The sequence below is a fragment of the Gekko japonicus genome, unplaced genomic scaffold (genome assembly GCF_001447785.1).
Source record: "Gekko japonicus isolate JY-2015 unplaced genomic scaffold, Gekko_japonicus_V1.1 scaffold350, whole genome shotgun sequence".
Taxonomy (NCBI): Eukaryota; Metazoa; Chordata; class Lepidosauria; order Squamata; family Gekkonidae; genus Gekko; species Gekko japonicus.
The window spans coordinates 651760-664720 of NW_015160845.1; the positions used below are offsets into that span (position 1 = coordinate 651760).

Genomic DNA, 12961 nt, shown 5'->3' on the forward strand with positions numbered 1-12961 from the left:
GCAAGGGAGGGCCTTCGGGGGGCTTCCTTGCCCTCCCGCCGGCCTTGCAGGTCCACCACCGGGCCCCTCATGGGGCTCGGCAGTGGAGCTGCAAGGCTGGCGGTGGCAGCCCGGACCGTTGGGGGCGGGGTGTGTGGCCTTATGACACACTTCCGGTGATGTCAGAGGATGTGGCCTTATGACACACTTCCGGTGATGTCAGGGGGTGTGGCATATGCTAATGAGTTATGCTAATGAGTTCCCCTAGCTCTTTTTCTACGAAATGACCCCTGGCAATCCCCCACCCTCAACTGGGGAATGCTGGAATCTTAGCTTTCATTTGGTGTTGTGGTTAAGTGTGCGGACTCTAATCTGGGAGAACCGGGTTTGATTCCCCACTCCTCCACTTGCACCTGCTGATGTGACCTTGGGTCAGTCACAAGCTCTGGCACAGCTGTCCTTGAAAAAGAGCAGTTTGTGTCAGAGCTCTCTCAGCCCCACCCACCTCACAGGGTGTCTGTTGTGGGGAGGGGAAGGGAAAGGAGTTTGTAAGCCGCTCTGAGACTCCAAGTGAAGGGCGGGGTGTAAATCCAATCTCTTCTTCTTCTTCTTCTTCTTCTTCATCTTATCTGTTATCCTGGGCCTGTGACCTTGGTACCAGGCTGCTGATGCTTTCTCTGGGAACGCAGACCCGTTAGCCTGGGCAGGCTTCAGCTTCGACCCTGATTGTCTCAGACCCATTAGGGGCCCTTGTTTTGAACTGGGTATATCTCTGCATTTCGCACGCCAGCAATTAGTTCTGACACAGGATGTATGCACAGATGACCTGCCTTTACTGAACTCAATAAACTCGAACCTTCTGAAGGAACGTTGTTGAGAACTGATTGCTGTGGGACTCTGACAGAGTGTCAAAACTCTTATAATCCTCAACCCCGTACTTTACCATGAGCGATGAGGAAGATGGGGGTGTTCCAGTTACCACTGCAGAAGAGGCCCCCACTAGAACAGGGACCGTTACCACCACAGGGGAGTGTGGTGGGGGAGATGGACTAAGTTGGGAGAAGCCCTGGTGGGACCCGTACTCATTGGCCCGCTTCGGGAGTTGTGGGTGACCACCCCTCGGCCGAGGGGCACCCGCTGGTATGATCATCTCCCCCCCCCCGTAGAGAGTGAGTGGGATTTTGGGAGGCATGGCGGTGGGGCCGAAGACCAGCTGGAACGTGTGAAACACCAGCTGCAAGCCCAACAAGAGGAGATGTGAAGAGAGATGCAGGACATGATGCTCAAGCTACCCCATCTCATTGCTACTACAATGCAACACGAGCTGCAGCTGCAGCGCCCCGCCATGCCAGCAGCTCCCCCAGTTGGCCAGGTACTCCCGGGACAGCAGCAGCCTCCAAGGCAGCAGCCTCTTGCACAGCAGCCAGTCCCCGTGGGGCCGGATGCCCCGGCTGCGTCGCCAGGGCAGCAACCTGTGGGACCAGCCATTCCACACTTTACACATTGGAAGATGCAAGTATGTGTAGTTTGACTCTTACAGTGTATCAGGGCTTTTTTTGGTAGAAAAAGCCCAGCAGGAACTCATTAGCATATTAGGCCACACCCAACAACATAAACTCATTAGCATATTAGGCCACACCCAACAACATAAACTCATTAGCATATTAGGCCACACCCAACAACATAAACTCATTAGCATATTAGGCCACACCCAACAACATAAACTCATTAGCATATTAGGCCACACCCAACAACATAAACTCATTAGCATATTAGGCCACACCCAACAACATAAACTCATTAGCATATTAGGCCACACCCAACAACATAAACTCATTAGCATATTAGGCCACACCCAACAACATAAACTCATTAGCATATTAGGCCACACCCAACAACATAAACTCATTAGCATATTAGGCCACACCCAACAACATAAACTCATTAGCATATGTATGCACCTTGGGACAGGGACCTTCTCTTTTCTCTGTCAGGCACGTTGAAGATGTTTTGTAGTTGATGAACTCATTATGAATGTCTCTTTGGATCCTGGCCCCAGTGTGTTAAGAGAAAATGCTGTCAATAGCTCATTTCCCCCGAAATTCACAGCAAACTGCAACTATTTTCGCTTAGGAAAGTTTTTGTAAACAAGTTAGCAACGCCTTTCCCTAACCTGCTTGGCTTCTGTATTGTCCTCCAAACCCTGAAACGATTTTCTATTTATAGAGACCCAGTTTTGTCGATGTGAGTAGCCTTAATAAATGGAAAACGGAGCTCATTATGCAGATAAGCAAAAAAACCCAACAACCCTTAAAGACATCTGTACATCTGAATATATATAATTTCATCTATTTTTAATTTACCTTTTAAAGAATTCTTTTTAACCTTCCCATCTTCTTTCTGAGAATCATTTTAAGAACGTTTCTGAAGAAATTGCACCAAATGGGAGAAGTCTTCCTGTAATCAGGCCTCTAGTTCTTGTGCTAGTGAGGTTGCCAACTCCAGCTTGAAAAATCCCTGGAGATTTGGGGATGGAGCCAAGGAATGGCAGGGTTAGGGGAGGGGACGGCCCTCTGAGAGCCAGTCTGGTGTAGTGGTTAGGAGCATGGACTCTAATCTGGGAGAGCTGGGTTTGATTCCCTACACCTCCACATGCAGCCGCTGGTGTGACATTGGGTCAGTTACAAGTTCTTTCAGAGCTGCTGTCTCATGATCAGTTCTCTCAGAGCTCTCTCAGCCCCACCTGCCTCACAGGGTGTCTGTTGTGGGGAGGGGAAGGGAAAGGAGTTTGTCAGCCGCTCTGAGACTCCTTTGGGTAGTGAAGGGTGGTGTATAAAAGTCCTCCTCCTCTTCCTTCTTTCCTTTCTTCTTCCCTTCTTGAATCTAGTTCACAGGAAAAACAAAAATATCCCACAGGACCCTGGGGAGGGGAGTCAATGACTTAGATGTAAACCAAGATTTAATGTCTAACAACAACTCTTTCCATTGTGTTGGGAGCCATTTATCCTTCAGTGCCTGATCCCACTTTTCTTGAACTAGATCAACACTTCATCCCCCCCCCCCACTCCTGTAAATGCTGCTAAATGTTGCTGTTCATTTAAGGAAGTAAGCCATTACAATCAGAAATTTTTGCTGTGTGGGAGGTATGTGTTGCAAGTCAAGCTAGACTCGATACTCCACTGAGGAAACAAAGAAGAACAATAATGGAAAAGTGAAAAAAAGATTATGCAGATGGATGTGCTCGGTCAGCTCTGAATTTTTCCTTCCTTCCCTTTTCTTCCAGCCTGATCCATACATGTTTATTCAGAAGTCCCACTGTATTCAATGGGCTTACTCCTAGGCAAGGATCCATCAGACTGCAGGTGCTGTCAGATTTTCTGGTTCACTTCTGTCTTCATCAATAGCTCCCAGACCTCGATCGTTTCAAGGCATGACAAGAGGGTACCTAACACCACTCAAAGCCTATCATGTGTCTTCAAAATATAATCCAGAATGTCTGAAAGCTTGTTAACAAACTGGAACATAGGCCCACTGTTGGGGGTCATGTGAAGTGATGCAATGATTTTGGAAAGACATCCAGTCACACACAAAAATGATAGGGTGTGAAGTTCCTTTTTGTTCTGAAACATTGTTCTTAAATTGCTGGCCACTGGGTTCAAGTCTGTTGAGAAATGAAGGAGGAGGAGGAGGAGGAGGAGATTGGATTTATACTCCGTCCTTCACTCGAAATCTCAGAGTGGCTTACAAACTCCTTTCCCTCCCCCTCCCCACAACAGACACCCTGTGGGGTAGGTGGGGCTGAGAGAGCTCTTTCCAGAACTGCCCTTTCAAGGACAGCTTTTGTCAGAACTATGGCTTGCCCAAGGCCATCCAGCATCTGCAAGTGGAAGAGTAGGGGAATCAAACCTGGTTCTCCCAGATTAGAGTCCTCACACCAGTGTTCCCTCTAAACTGAGTTAGTGTGAGCTAGCTCGCAGTTTTTTAGCCTCCAGCTCACACGTTTTTGGCTTGGCTCAGGATGGAGGGCTCCAGAGCAAGCTAATTTATGTAGCAGCCAAATCGCTGGCTCACAACTTTAATGCCAGTAGCTCACAAAGTAGAATTTTCGCTCACAAGACTCTGCAGCTTAGAGGGAACATATTAACCGTAGCAGCTAGGACAGCAATAGCTTCCAGGTGGAAGAATCAAAAGGCTCCATCTTTGTTGTTATGGTTTAGTAAACTGTGGTACCAATACATTATGGAGAATATTGCAGGCCTTATTAATAGAGGAATGCAATTTCCTAAAAATTCAATTCTTGATGAAAAATGGTATCCAGTGCTAGAATATCTGGCAAACCAAAAATTTCTATCAGACGAATGGCCTCAACTGCAGGAATGTTTGATGTATAGTCACCGTTAAGTGTTATATCAGAGTTTAGGATACAGAATCTTTATTGTTACTATGTAAATGTTCTTTCTTTATACATGAAAACACACTGATGTAAATGAATAGTTAGTGTTCACTGTATAGTTACTTTTTTTTGTAATAGTTTATGTCACTCAATTGGATATGGTTTTTGTAAGCTGAATTGTTACTTCCAGAGGTCGATTGGGGGGGGGATCACGGGGGATCGCAGTTCTCCTGGGTGAGGTGCGGGGGGGGGGCACACAATGAAGCCCCACCCCCTGCTTCCGGCCGCTTCGCTTCCAGCCCTCATTCAGCTAGGAGGAGGTAGGAGAAGAGGGAGGGTAAGTTGCTTCCTCTCTGCCTCTCCCCACCCCTGCCTGCCTTGGGCCAGGGAGGGCCTTGGCGGGGCTTCCTCGCACTCCCGCCGGCCTTGCAGTTCCACTGCCAGGCCTTATGATGTCAGGGGGTGTGGCATATGCTAATGAGTTATGCTAATGAGTTCCCCTAGCTCTTTTTCTATGAAACGACCCCTGGTTACTTCAATAAAGTTTGAAAACTCAAAATAAACAAACAAACGATGTTTATTTTAAAAAAGGAAAGTGTATTGTTGATAGTCTAATTTTTGGAATTTGAGATTTTGTTGCTACAGAATATATTATTTCAACTTCCTGGGTTCCTGTTCTGGTATCGTTGTAAGCCGAATAAGCAAACGTTGTAATATGTGTGATATATACTTCTAATAAAATTGCTAATTTTTTAAAAAAGATCTGGTTTGTTTCACACACACATCAGAGAGTGTCTCTGGCTAGGCAAGGCAAGGAAAACACAGAGACAGAGGCCCTTTCCACACTCTCCTTTTACTCCACGTTCACTGCTGTATCCTTCAAGCAATTCTGTACTAAAATTAAATTCTCCCCCCGCATTCTGCAATATGTTACTTCCCTTCAGTGGTCAGCCTGGTTTCAGCCAGCTGTTGGCCTGGGGGTTTTGGACGCTGTTTTGCCGTGGGCCCATTCTGCATCTAGCACTTGCTCCGCTGTTTTACCAAACCCACGCTGGAACAGAAATTCCCCTTTACATTGCATGCCACGTTCCCTGACCGTTCCCTGGAAGGCCAGATAATGAAGCTGAAGCTCAAATACTTTGGCCACCCAATGAGAAGGGAGCACTCACTGGAGAAGACCCTGATGCTGGGAAAGATTGAAGGTCAAAGAAGACGGGGACGGCAAAGGATGAGATGGTTAGACGGTGTCATTGATGCAACAAACATGAAATTGAGCAAACTTCAGAGGACGGCAGAAGACAGGAAGGCCTGGCATGATCTGGTCCATGGGGTCGTGAAGAGTCGGACTCGACTGTGTGACTGAACGACAACAACCAGACCACATGCAGCTTTCACTTCCTTCGATCTCTCGGTTTGATGGTAGCCATCTCCCTAGATGTGTGGCCGTTTTATGGCCATTCAGGGGTGACTCTGCAGTCAGTGTGGCACTCGCCCGGAGTATTTTGAATGAGGTTCTGAGCCGCATCTTTTTCTGTTCCATCGTGGGTTTGGTAAAACAACGGAGCAAATGCTAGATGCGGAAAGGGCCGTGGACTTAAATCGCGTCAACTCGAACACTGAGAAAATCCAGAGTGGCAGGCAAATGTGGAAAGGACCACAGAGGCCAGGAAGATAAGCCTTGGTCCCCAATGCAGGGAGGGGCTCAGTGGCAGAGCATCTGCTTGGCATGCAGGGGGTTCAATCCCCAGCAACTCCAGTTAGAAGGATCAAGTAGTAGGTGATGTGAAAGACCTCAGCCTCAGACCTTGGAGAGCAGCTGCCAGTCTGAGTGGACAATACTGACCTTGATGGATCAATGGTCTGATTCAGTATAAGGCAGCTTCATAGAATCATAGAATCCTAGAGTTGGAAGGGACCTCCAGGGTCATCTAGTCCAACCCCCTGCTCCATGCAGGGAATTCACAAATACCTCCCCCTCCACACCCGCAGTGACCGCTGTTCCACACCCAGAAGATGACCAAAACCTCCAGGATCTCCAGCCAAACCAGCCTGGAGAGAAATTGCTTCCTGACCCCAAAGTGGCAATCAGCATTTCCCTCAGGGCATGTAAGAAAGGGCCACAAGAACATGTGTGTTCGTGTGCGCTCAGTGCACATTGTGCAGCTGCAAAATAGAATAAAATTGGGAAGTGATCATTTTAAGTGACAAACACAAAAGCTCTTTTTTATTTTTTAATGGGCTCAAAGCCCTTCTTTATTGTTTCAACACATACAGAACGAACCTAAGACACAAACATACAGATACCAAATAACAATAAAATAAAAATCCTTCTCTGAGTTTACACATCAATAGAATGTAAGTATAGCAGAAAAACCTCTATCTTCGATGAATGCGTATCCAGCCATTCATAAAATTGTGACCATCGTCTTTTCCACGCAGTTTCAATGTAAGATTGTCCAATTCAGCGATTTCCAGTATCTTCTTTAAATAGTCTTTGTAGGTTGGTACATCTTCCTTCTTGAGAGACTGTTGGTTTTCCTCATCAAGTATCTGGGGAGATCGAGCATGGCAGAGCTCAGTTCCAAGCTTCAATGGGGTAAGGTTTGGCAGTATTTTTGTGTATAGTGTAGAATGCTGGTTTACTGATATCATTGGCCCCGGTCACACGGGAGGTTTTGGCCCGGAAGAGGGACGGATCGGGGGCGCAGCAAAGGGGCGTGAGCACACCGCAACATCTGGGAATCGGCGTGCACCCGTCCCCGATCCGTCCCTTCAGGCCAGTAATGCAGATGAAAAAAGAACCTGCTAAAGAGCAGGACTTACCTGCAATGCCGCAGCAAGTGTGGCCGTCGGAGCACCGGAGCGCCCGTCTTCAGGAGCAATCCAGGTTCCTGGCCAAACTGCGTATGCGCACACATGCGCAGTTTGGCTGCCTCGCTCTCCCTTCAGTGCCGGGGAGCAACTGCGCGGCGGCTCAGGGGATCTATGTGATCCCGCCGCCGCGTGTCTCTTTTGGTGCGGCTCTAAAAAGCCACACTTTGGCCGTGCTCCCCCCCCCCCTGTGTGGCAGGGGCCATTGTTGCTGTTGCCGTCAAGTCACTGCTGATTTAAGGCCACCCTGTATGGTTTTCAAGGCAAGAGAGGTTCAGAGGCGGTTGGCTGTTGCCTGCTTCCATGTCATGACCCTGGCATTCCTTGGTGGTCTCCCATCTAAATTCTAAGCAGGGCCGACCCTGCTTAGCCTCCGAGATCTGACAAAATTGGGCTAGCCTGGGCTCTCCGGGTCAGGATGAAAACAGAGAATCACTGGTTCTGTTTGCACAAGGGAGAAGCAAAAATCAAAAGGAGAAGTTTTATGGTCGGGGACCCAAGCTTCGGTCGGGGACCCAACACCGTCTGGTGATCCCAGGCCCCCGGGAGGTAAAGCTTGCTGCAACCAGGGCTAGATCCTTCTCAGTGGCGGCCCCTACCTGGTAGAACGAGCTCCCGGAGGAGATCAGGGCCCTGCGGGACCTTATGCAGTTCCGCAGGGCCTGCAAGACGGAGCTCTTCCGCCAGGCTCTTGCATAGGGGCTGCCGCTGCCATCACCACCAATGGTGGCGATACCATTGGGATGAGGAATCGCCCTTGGAAGTTCTGCCATAAACTGCACGGCACTGACAATGTGGGATTGGCTTGAACCATCTGCTGGACAGTGCCACCCAATGGGGAAGACTGAGGATGCCATCAACACCACTCAAGGCCGTCTTGTTTACTGAAAGCACTTTATTATTGTTATTGGTATGATTATGTGATTTTACCGTTTTATCTGGTTTTATGTATGGGCTCATGCCCCTTGTAAGCCACCCTGAGCCCGCTTGCAGGGAGGGCGGGATAACAATGCCTAAATAAATAAATAAATAAAAATATCAAGGATGAGGAATCTGGAGCCATCCCTGTTTCTTAGGGCCCGAGCCAGTGTTCCCTCTAAGCTGAGTTAGTGTGAGCTAGCTCACGGGTTTTTAGCCTCCGGCTCACATATTTTTGCCTTAGCTCAGGGAGGAGGGCTCCAGAGCAAACTGATTTATGCAGCAGCCAAATCGCTCGCTCACAACTTTAAGGCCAGTAGCTCACAAAGTAGAATTTTTGCTCACAAGACTCCACAGCTTAAAGGGAACATTGCCCGAGACCCTTACGGCTTCTGCCCCTGAGACGAGAGCATCGATGTGACACACCCATAATTAGCTAGAAATAGATACACTTTTGTGGAATGGCAGTGAGTAATCAAATTTCCATCAGAAGAATAGATGTATTTATTAAGTGACGTGGTCTCTATGCACCACACCGAGGGTGCATTTGTAATGCTTCCAGAAGTAATTACTTGGCTTCATTTATTAACTTTGGCTTCTGTTTTTTTTTTTAAAAGGGGATGATGCACGCTAATCCATTTAGGAGACTTCATTGGCTTTTAACTCAGAATTTTTAAATTCTGCATGTTCTCTGAGGGATCAGAGATGAAAGGAAAGAGGCGATTGCAGTGTGAGCTTTACCAGAGCACTGAATTCTAATCACCAGCACCATGTGGCAGGCAGTTTAGCAAGATTTACAGTGCCCTTGGAGTTATTCTGCTATTTCCATCGTGGCTTTTTTGAAAGAGAGAACAGCAACTGTGAAAAGCCACCGAATCCTAGGGCAAATCAGAGGAATGGAGGAAAGAAAGTTTTTACCCAAATGCTAGACCAGGGGTGTCAAACTCATTTGTTATGAGGGCTGGATCTGACATAAATGAGACCTTGTTGGGCTGGGGCGTGTGCGTCATAAAATGTAATGCCAGGTAGCAGAGAGAGAAACTTTATAAAGGTCACAAACACAAAGGTTTTTTTTTTACTTAAAATAAAAACACGCTTAAAACGTTAGCAATATTTTGTTCATTTAACAGTGTCTGAACATTTCTATTCTTGTTTATTAGATGCTGTTGAAAGATACTGTATACAACTAACAAGTAATACAGGATGTAAAAATATATAAAACTCAATAAAATGCTATTAAAAAAAAGTGTCTGATCACTGACACCTCTTGCTCTGAATTATCGCATCAAAATGTCTGTGCTGTTGCAATCTTGAGTATGCTGTTCAACTGTGTGTACCTGTAAGCTGAAAACCTACGATGACGCAGCAGCAGCAGAACTGGAAGAAGAAGCAGAAGACAGCCAGTTCCACTGCGGGCCTGAGAGAAGCCCTCTGGGGGGGCCTAATTCATGTTTGACACCTCTGTGTTACAGCATCCCCCGCATAACGTGCCGGGCCTGATGACATCACCTCCGGATGACATCATTGTGCCAGGCATGTTGGGGAAAACAGGGGTCTTCAGGGGTGGGGCTCCCCCCGCTGGCCAGCTGGCTGGCGGTGGATTGGGGGGCCAGAAAGTGGGGGAAACCCTGCCCTCATCGGGGTTTTGGCAACACTATCTGGGTATAAACGTTGTGTCCATGTGTGCATGCACATGAAGGCTTATATCCAGAATTGAACTTGGTTGGTCTTAAAGGTGCCACCGCAATCAAACTTTGTTGGTCCTTCAGACCAACATGGCTACCCACATGGATCTCCCTGCTTTTAGAAAAGCCTGTAAGTTGAAGAAAGGTTTCTGCCTAACAGCACTGGGAGTTATCTCTGCAATTACTTTATTTGGCACTATCGATTATCATATTTTAATTTTTACTCACTGGATTATTACACTGTTGCTCTCGTGAATTGCTTTGGGCTCCTTTGGGGAGCAGGGAAACATGAGAATAATAAAAAAAGCACATACATATGAAATGAGCATCGGTACACATTAGGGCTTGCTATTTTCCAGTTCCTGTGAAATGTGCATCGTTTGGTTGTTTAGACAGAAAAGCACTTGAGGAGGCATCATCTGTGTTCATTACAGTGACAGATGGAGTGTTTAAGGCTCCTACGAAGCAGTGGGGGAAATCATTATGCAGTGTCGTTGACCTTCGCTTGTTATACCAGCACACTTGAAGAAATCCAAAGGTTTATGATAAAACTGGCCACTGGACAATTAAAAGAACAGGAGACCAGGCAGAGTGGGATCGGTAGAAAGAAACCCCAGGATTCTGGGGCTGAAGTCACACACATGCATTTTCAATCCACTTTCAGTGCTCTTTCCAACTGGATTTGACTGTGGTCCTTTCCACATTTGTCTGACACTCTGGTTTTTCTCAATCTTCGAGTCGAGGCAATTTAAATCCACAGCAAAAGAGCATCCAAATAACTCAGGGCAACAGCAGGCTGAAACCGGGTTGACCACCGAAGGGAGAGAATGTCATGCAGAATGGGGGGGGGGACCCAGAATAAAAAGATTGAACTCAATTTTAGTGCAGAATGGGGGGGGGGGAACCTGGATTAAAATGAAGGTTGAATTCGATGTTAATGCAGAATTGCTTTGAGGACACCAGGGTGGACATGGATTAAAAGAAGAGTGCAGAAAGGGTCTGTGCGAACCGGCAAAAACCATTTGGAAAGTGCGCTGAAAGTGGATTGAAAGATAGGAACTCTCGGTCTGGGGCAAGTGGTGCTCTGTATTCTTGGTGCCTGGGGAGGGGGGCAACAGTGGGAGGGCTTCTAGTGTCCTGGCCCCACTGGTGGACCTCCTGATGGCACCTGGTATTTTTGGCCACTGTGTGACAGAGTGTTGGACTGGATGGGCCATTGGCCCGATCCAACAGGGGCTTCTCTTTTGTTCTTATGTTCTTATGAGTGAATACGGCACCAGGGTTCGTGAGTCCTTTTACTCAATCTTGTAAAAGGATCATGGAGCCCCAAATGCATCATGGATGTTACAGATGCTACAGAAATATATTTTTTAAAAAAACATTTGCATGAACAGTGTTGATTAAGGGTCACCAGGGCTATTTTTGGGCAGGAACGCATAGGAACGGAGTTCCAGCTGGCTTCAGAGTTGGCCACGCCCTCTACAGCCAAAACCTCTGCCTGTGCCTGGCTACAGAGGGAAGGCCTGGAGAGCAGCCCCCCCCCGCGACTCTGAGGCGGGCGGGCCAGGGGGTCCTGGAAGGATCGGGGAGGCATTTAAATGCCTCCCCATGCCTTCCCCGGCCTGTCCAAGGGCCAGCTTGCCAGGGCTCCTCGCAGCCATAAGAACATAAGAACAAGTTTAAACTGCCTTCCCTTCCCTTCCCTTCAAGGGGGGACTTGCCTGGGCTCCCCGCAGCCGTGAAGTGCCCAGGCAAGCCAAGGGAAGGCATGGGGTTGTGGCCTAATACACTAATGAGATGTCCTGTCAGGGCATGGCCTAATAGGCTAATGAGTTCCTGCTGTTGGGTGTGGCCTATTATGCTAAGGAGTTCCTGCTGGGCTTTTTCTACAAAAAAAGCCCTGAGGGTCACCAACATTTTGAAGCCTGTGGGCATCTTTGGAATTCTGACACGGGGCCAAACTGGCTGCCAAAAGAGGTGGACGAAGGACAAAATGGCTACCGCAAGAGGTGAAGCCAACCACAAAATTTTCAGGGTGTGAGGCCATGCATAACCCTAATACTTTCAACACTTCAGAAAGAAACTCTTGTTAACAGGATGCCTTTTAAAATGTATGTATTGTTTAAAAATACATTATTGTGTACTAGGGGCGTAGATGTCTCAGTTCCTCAGCCAGGGAGGGGAGAGATGTGGGTTGAAACTGGTCCAGGCTCACACTTAATACTCTATAAAGATTCAACATTTGGAGATTCAACATCCGTGCACAATCTAAGCCCCCCTTCGCGGCACCAGTTCTTTTCCAGAAGAAGAAAGACGGGGGGCTTAGATTGTGCACGGATTATCGTGGTTTGAATGCTATTTCAGCTACCAATGCCTACCCATTGCCGTTAATTAAAGACCTGGTAGCGGAGGCTACCAAGGGGAAACTGTTCTCCAAACTCGACCTACGAGATGCGTACTTTCATGTGCGCATCAAAGAGGGGGATGAGGGGAAGACGGCATTCAACACTCCGCTGGGACAGTTTGAGTACTTAGTCATGCCCTTCGGACTTCAAGGGGCTCCAGGGGTCTTCATGAACTTGATTAATGAAGTCATGCATGACTTGTTGTTCAAAGGGGTGATTGTTTATCTAGATGACGTGTTAATATACTCACAGGACCTCCCCTCACATGTCAAATTGGTTAGAGAAGTACTCAAAAGGTTGCACAAGCACAAACTCTTTGCCAAACTGTCCAAATGTGAATTTCATCAGACGCACATTGATTTTTTGGTCTTCCGCATTTCGGGAGGTGGGTTGGAAATGGACCCGGGGAAAATTTGGGCCGTTCTTGAATGGGAACCCCCCAGGACCAGATGGCAACTTCAAGCATTTCTCGGATTCGCCAATTTTTACCGCGCATTTATCAAAGGCTTTGCCCAAGTAGCTCTTCCCTTAACTGACTTATTGAAAACCAAGGGGAAGGGGTTTGATTCGACTAAGCCGGGAGCGCCTGTTAAATGGTCTCCTGAATGTAATGAGGCGTTCCAACGGCTCAAACTATTATTCACCTCTGAACCTATCCTAGCGCGGCCGGATGAAACTAGAAAATTCATTGTACAAACTGATGCATCTGA

The 12961-nt window shown here is 47.6% G+C and overlaps 1 protein-coding gene across 1 annotated transcript in view; it reads right to left on the bottom strand.

Annotated features, from left to right (window-relative positions):
- Positions 1-12961, bottom strand: part of GC (group-specific component (vitamin D binding protein)) — a 173726-nt gene that overhangs the window by 111883 nt on the left and 48882 nt on the right. Inside the window, 2 exon segments of the mRNA XM_015420007.1 lie at positions 923-978; positions 1062-1213. Of these exon segments, the coding sequence (XP_015275493.1) occupies positions 923-978; positions 1062-1213 (208 nt within the window).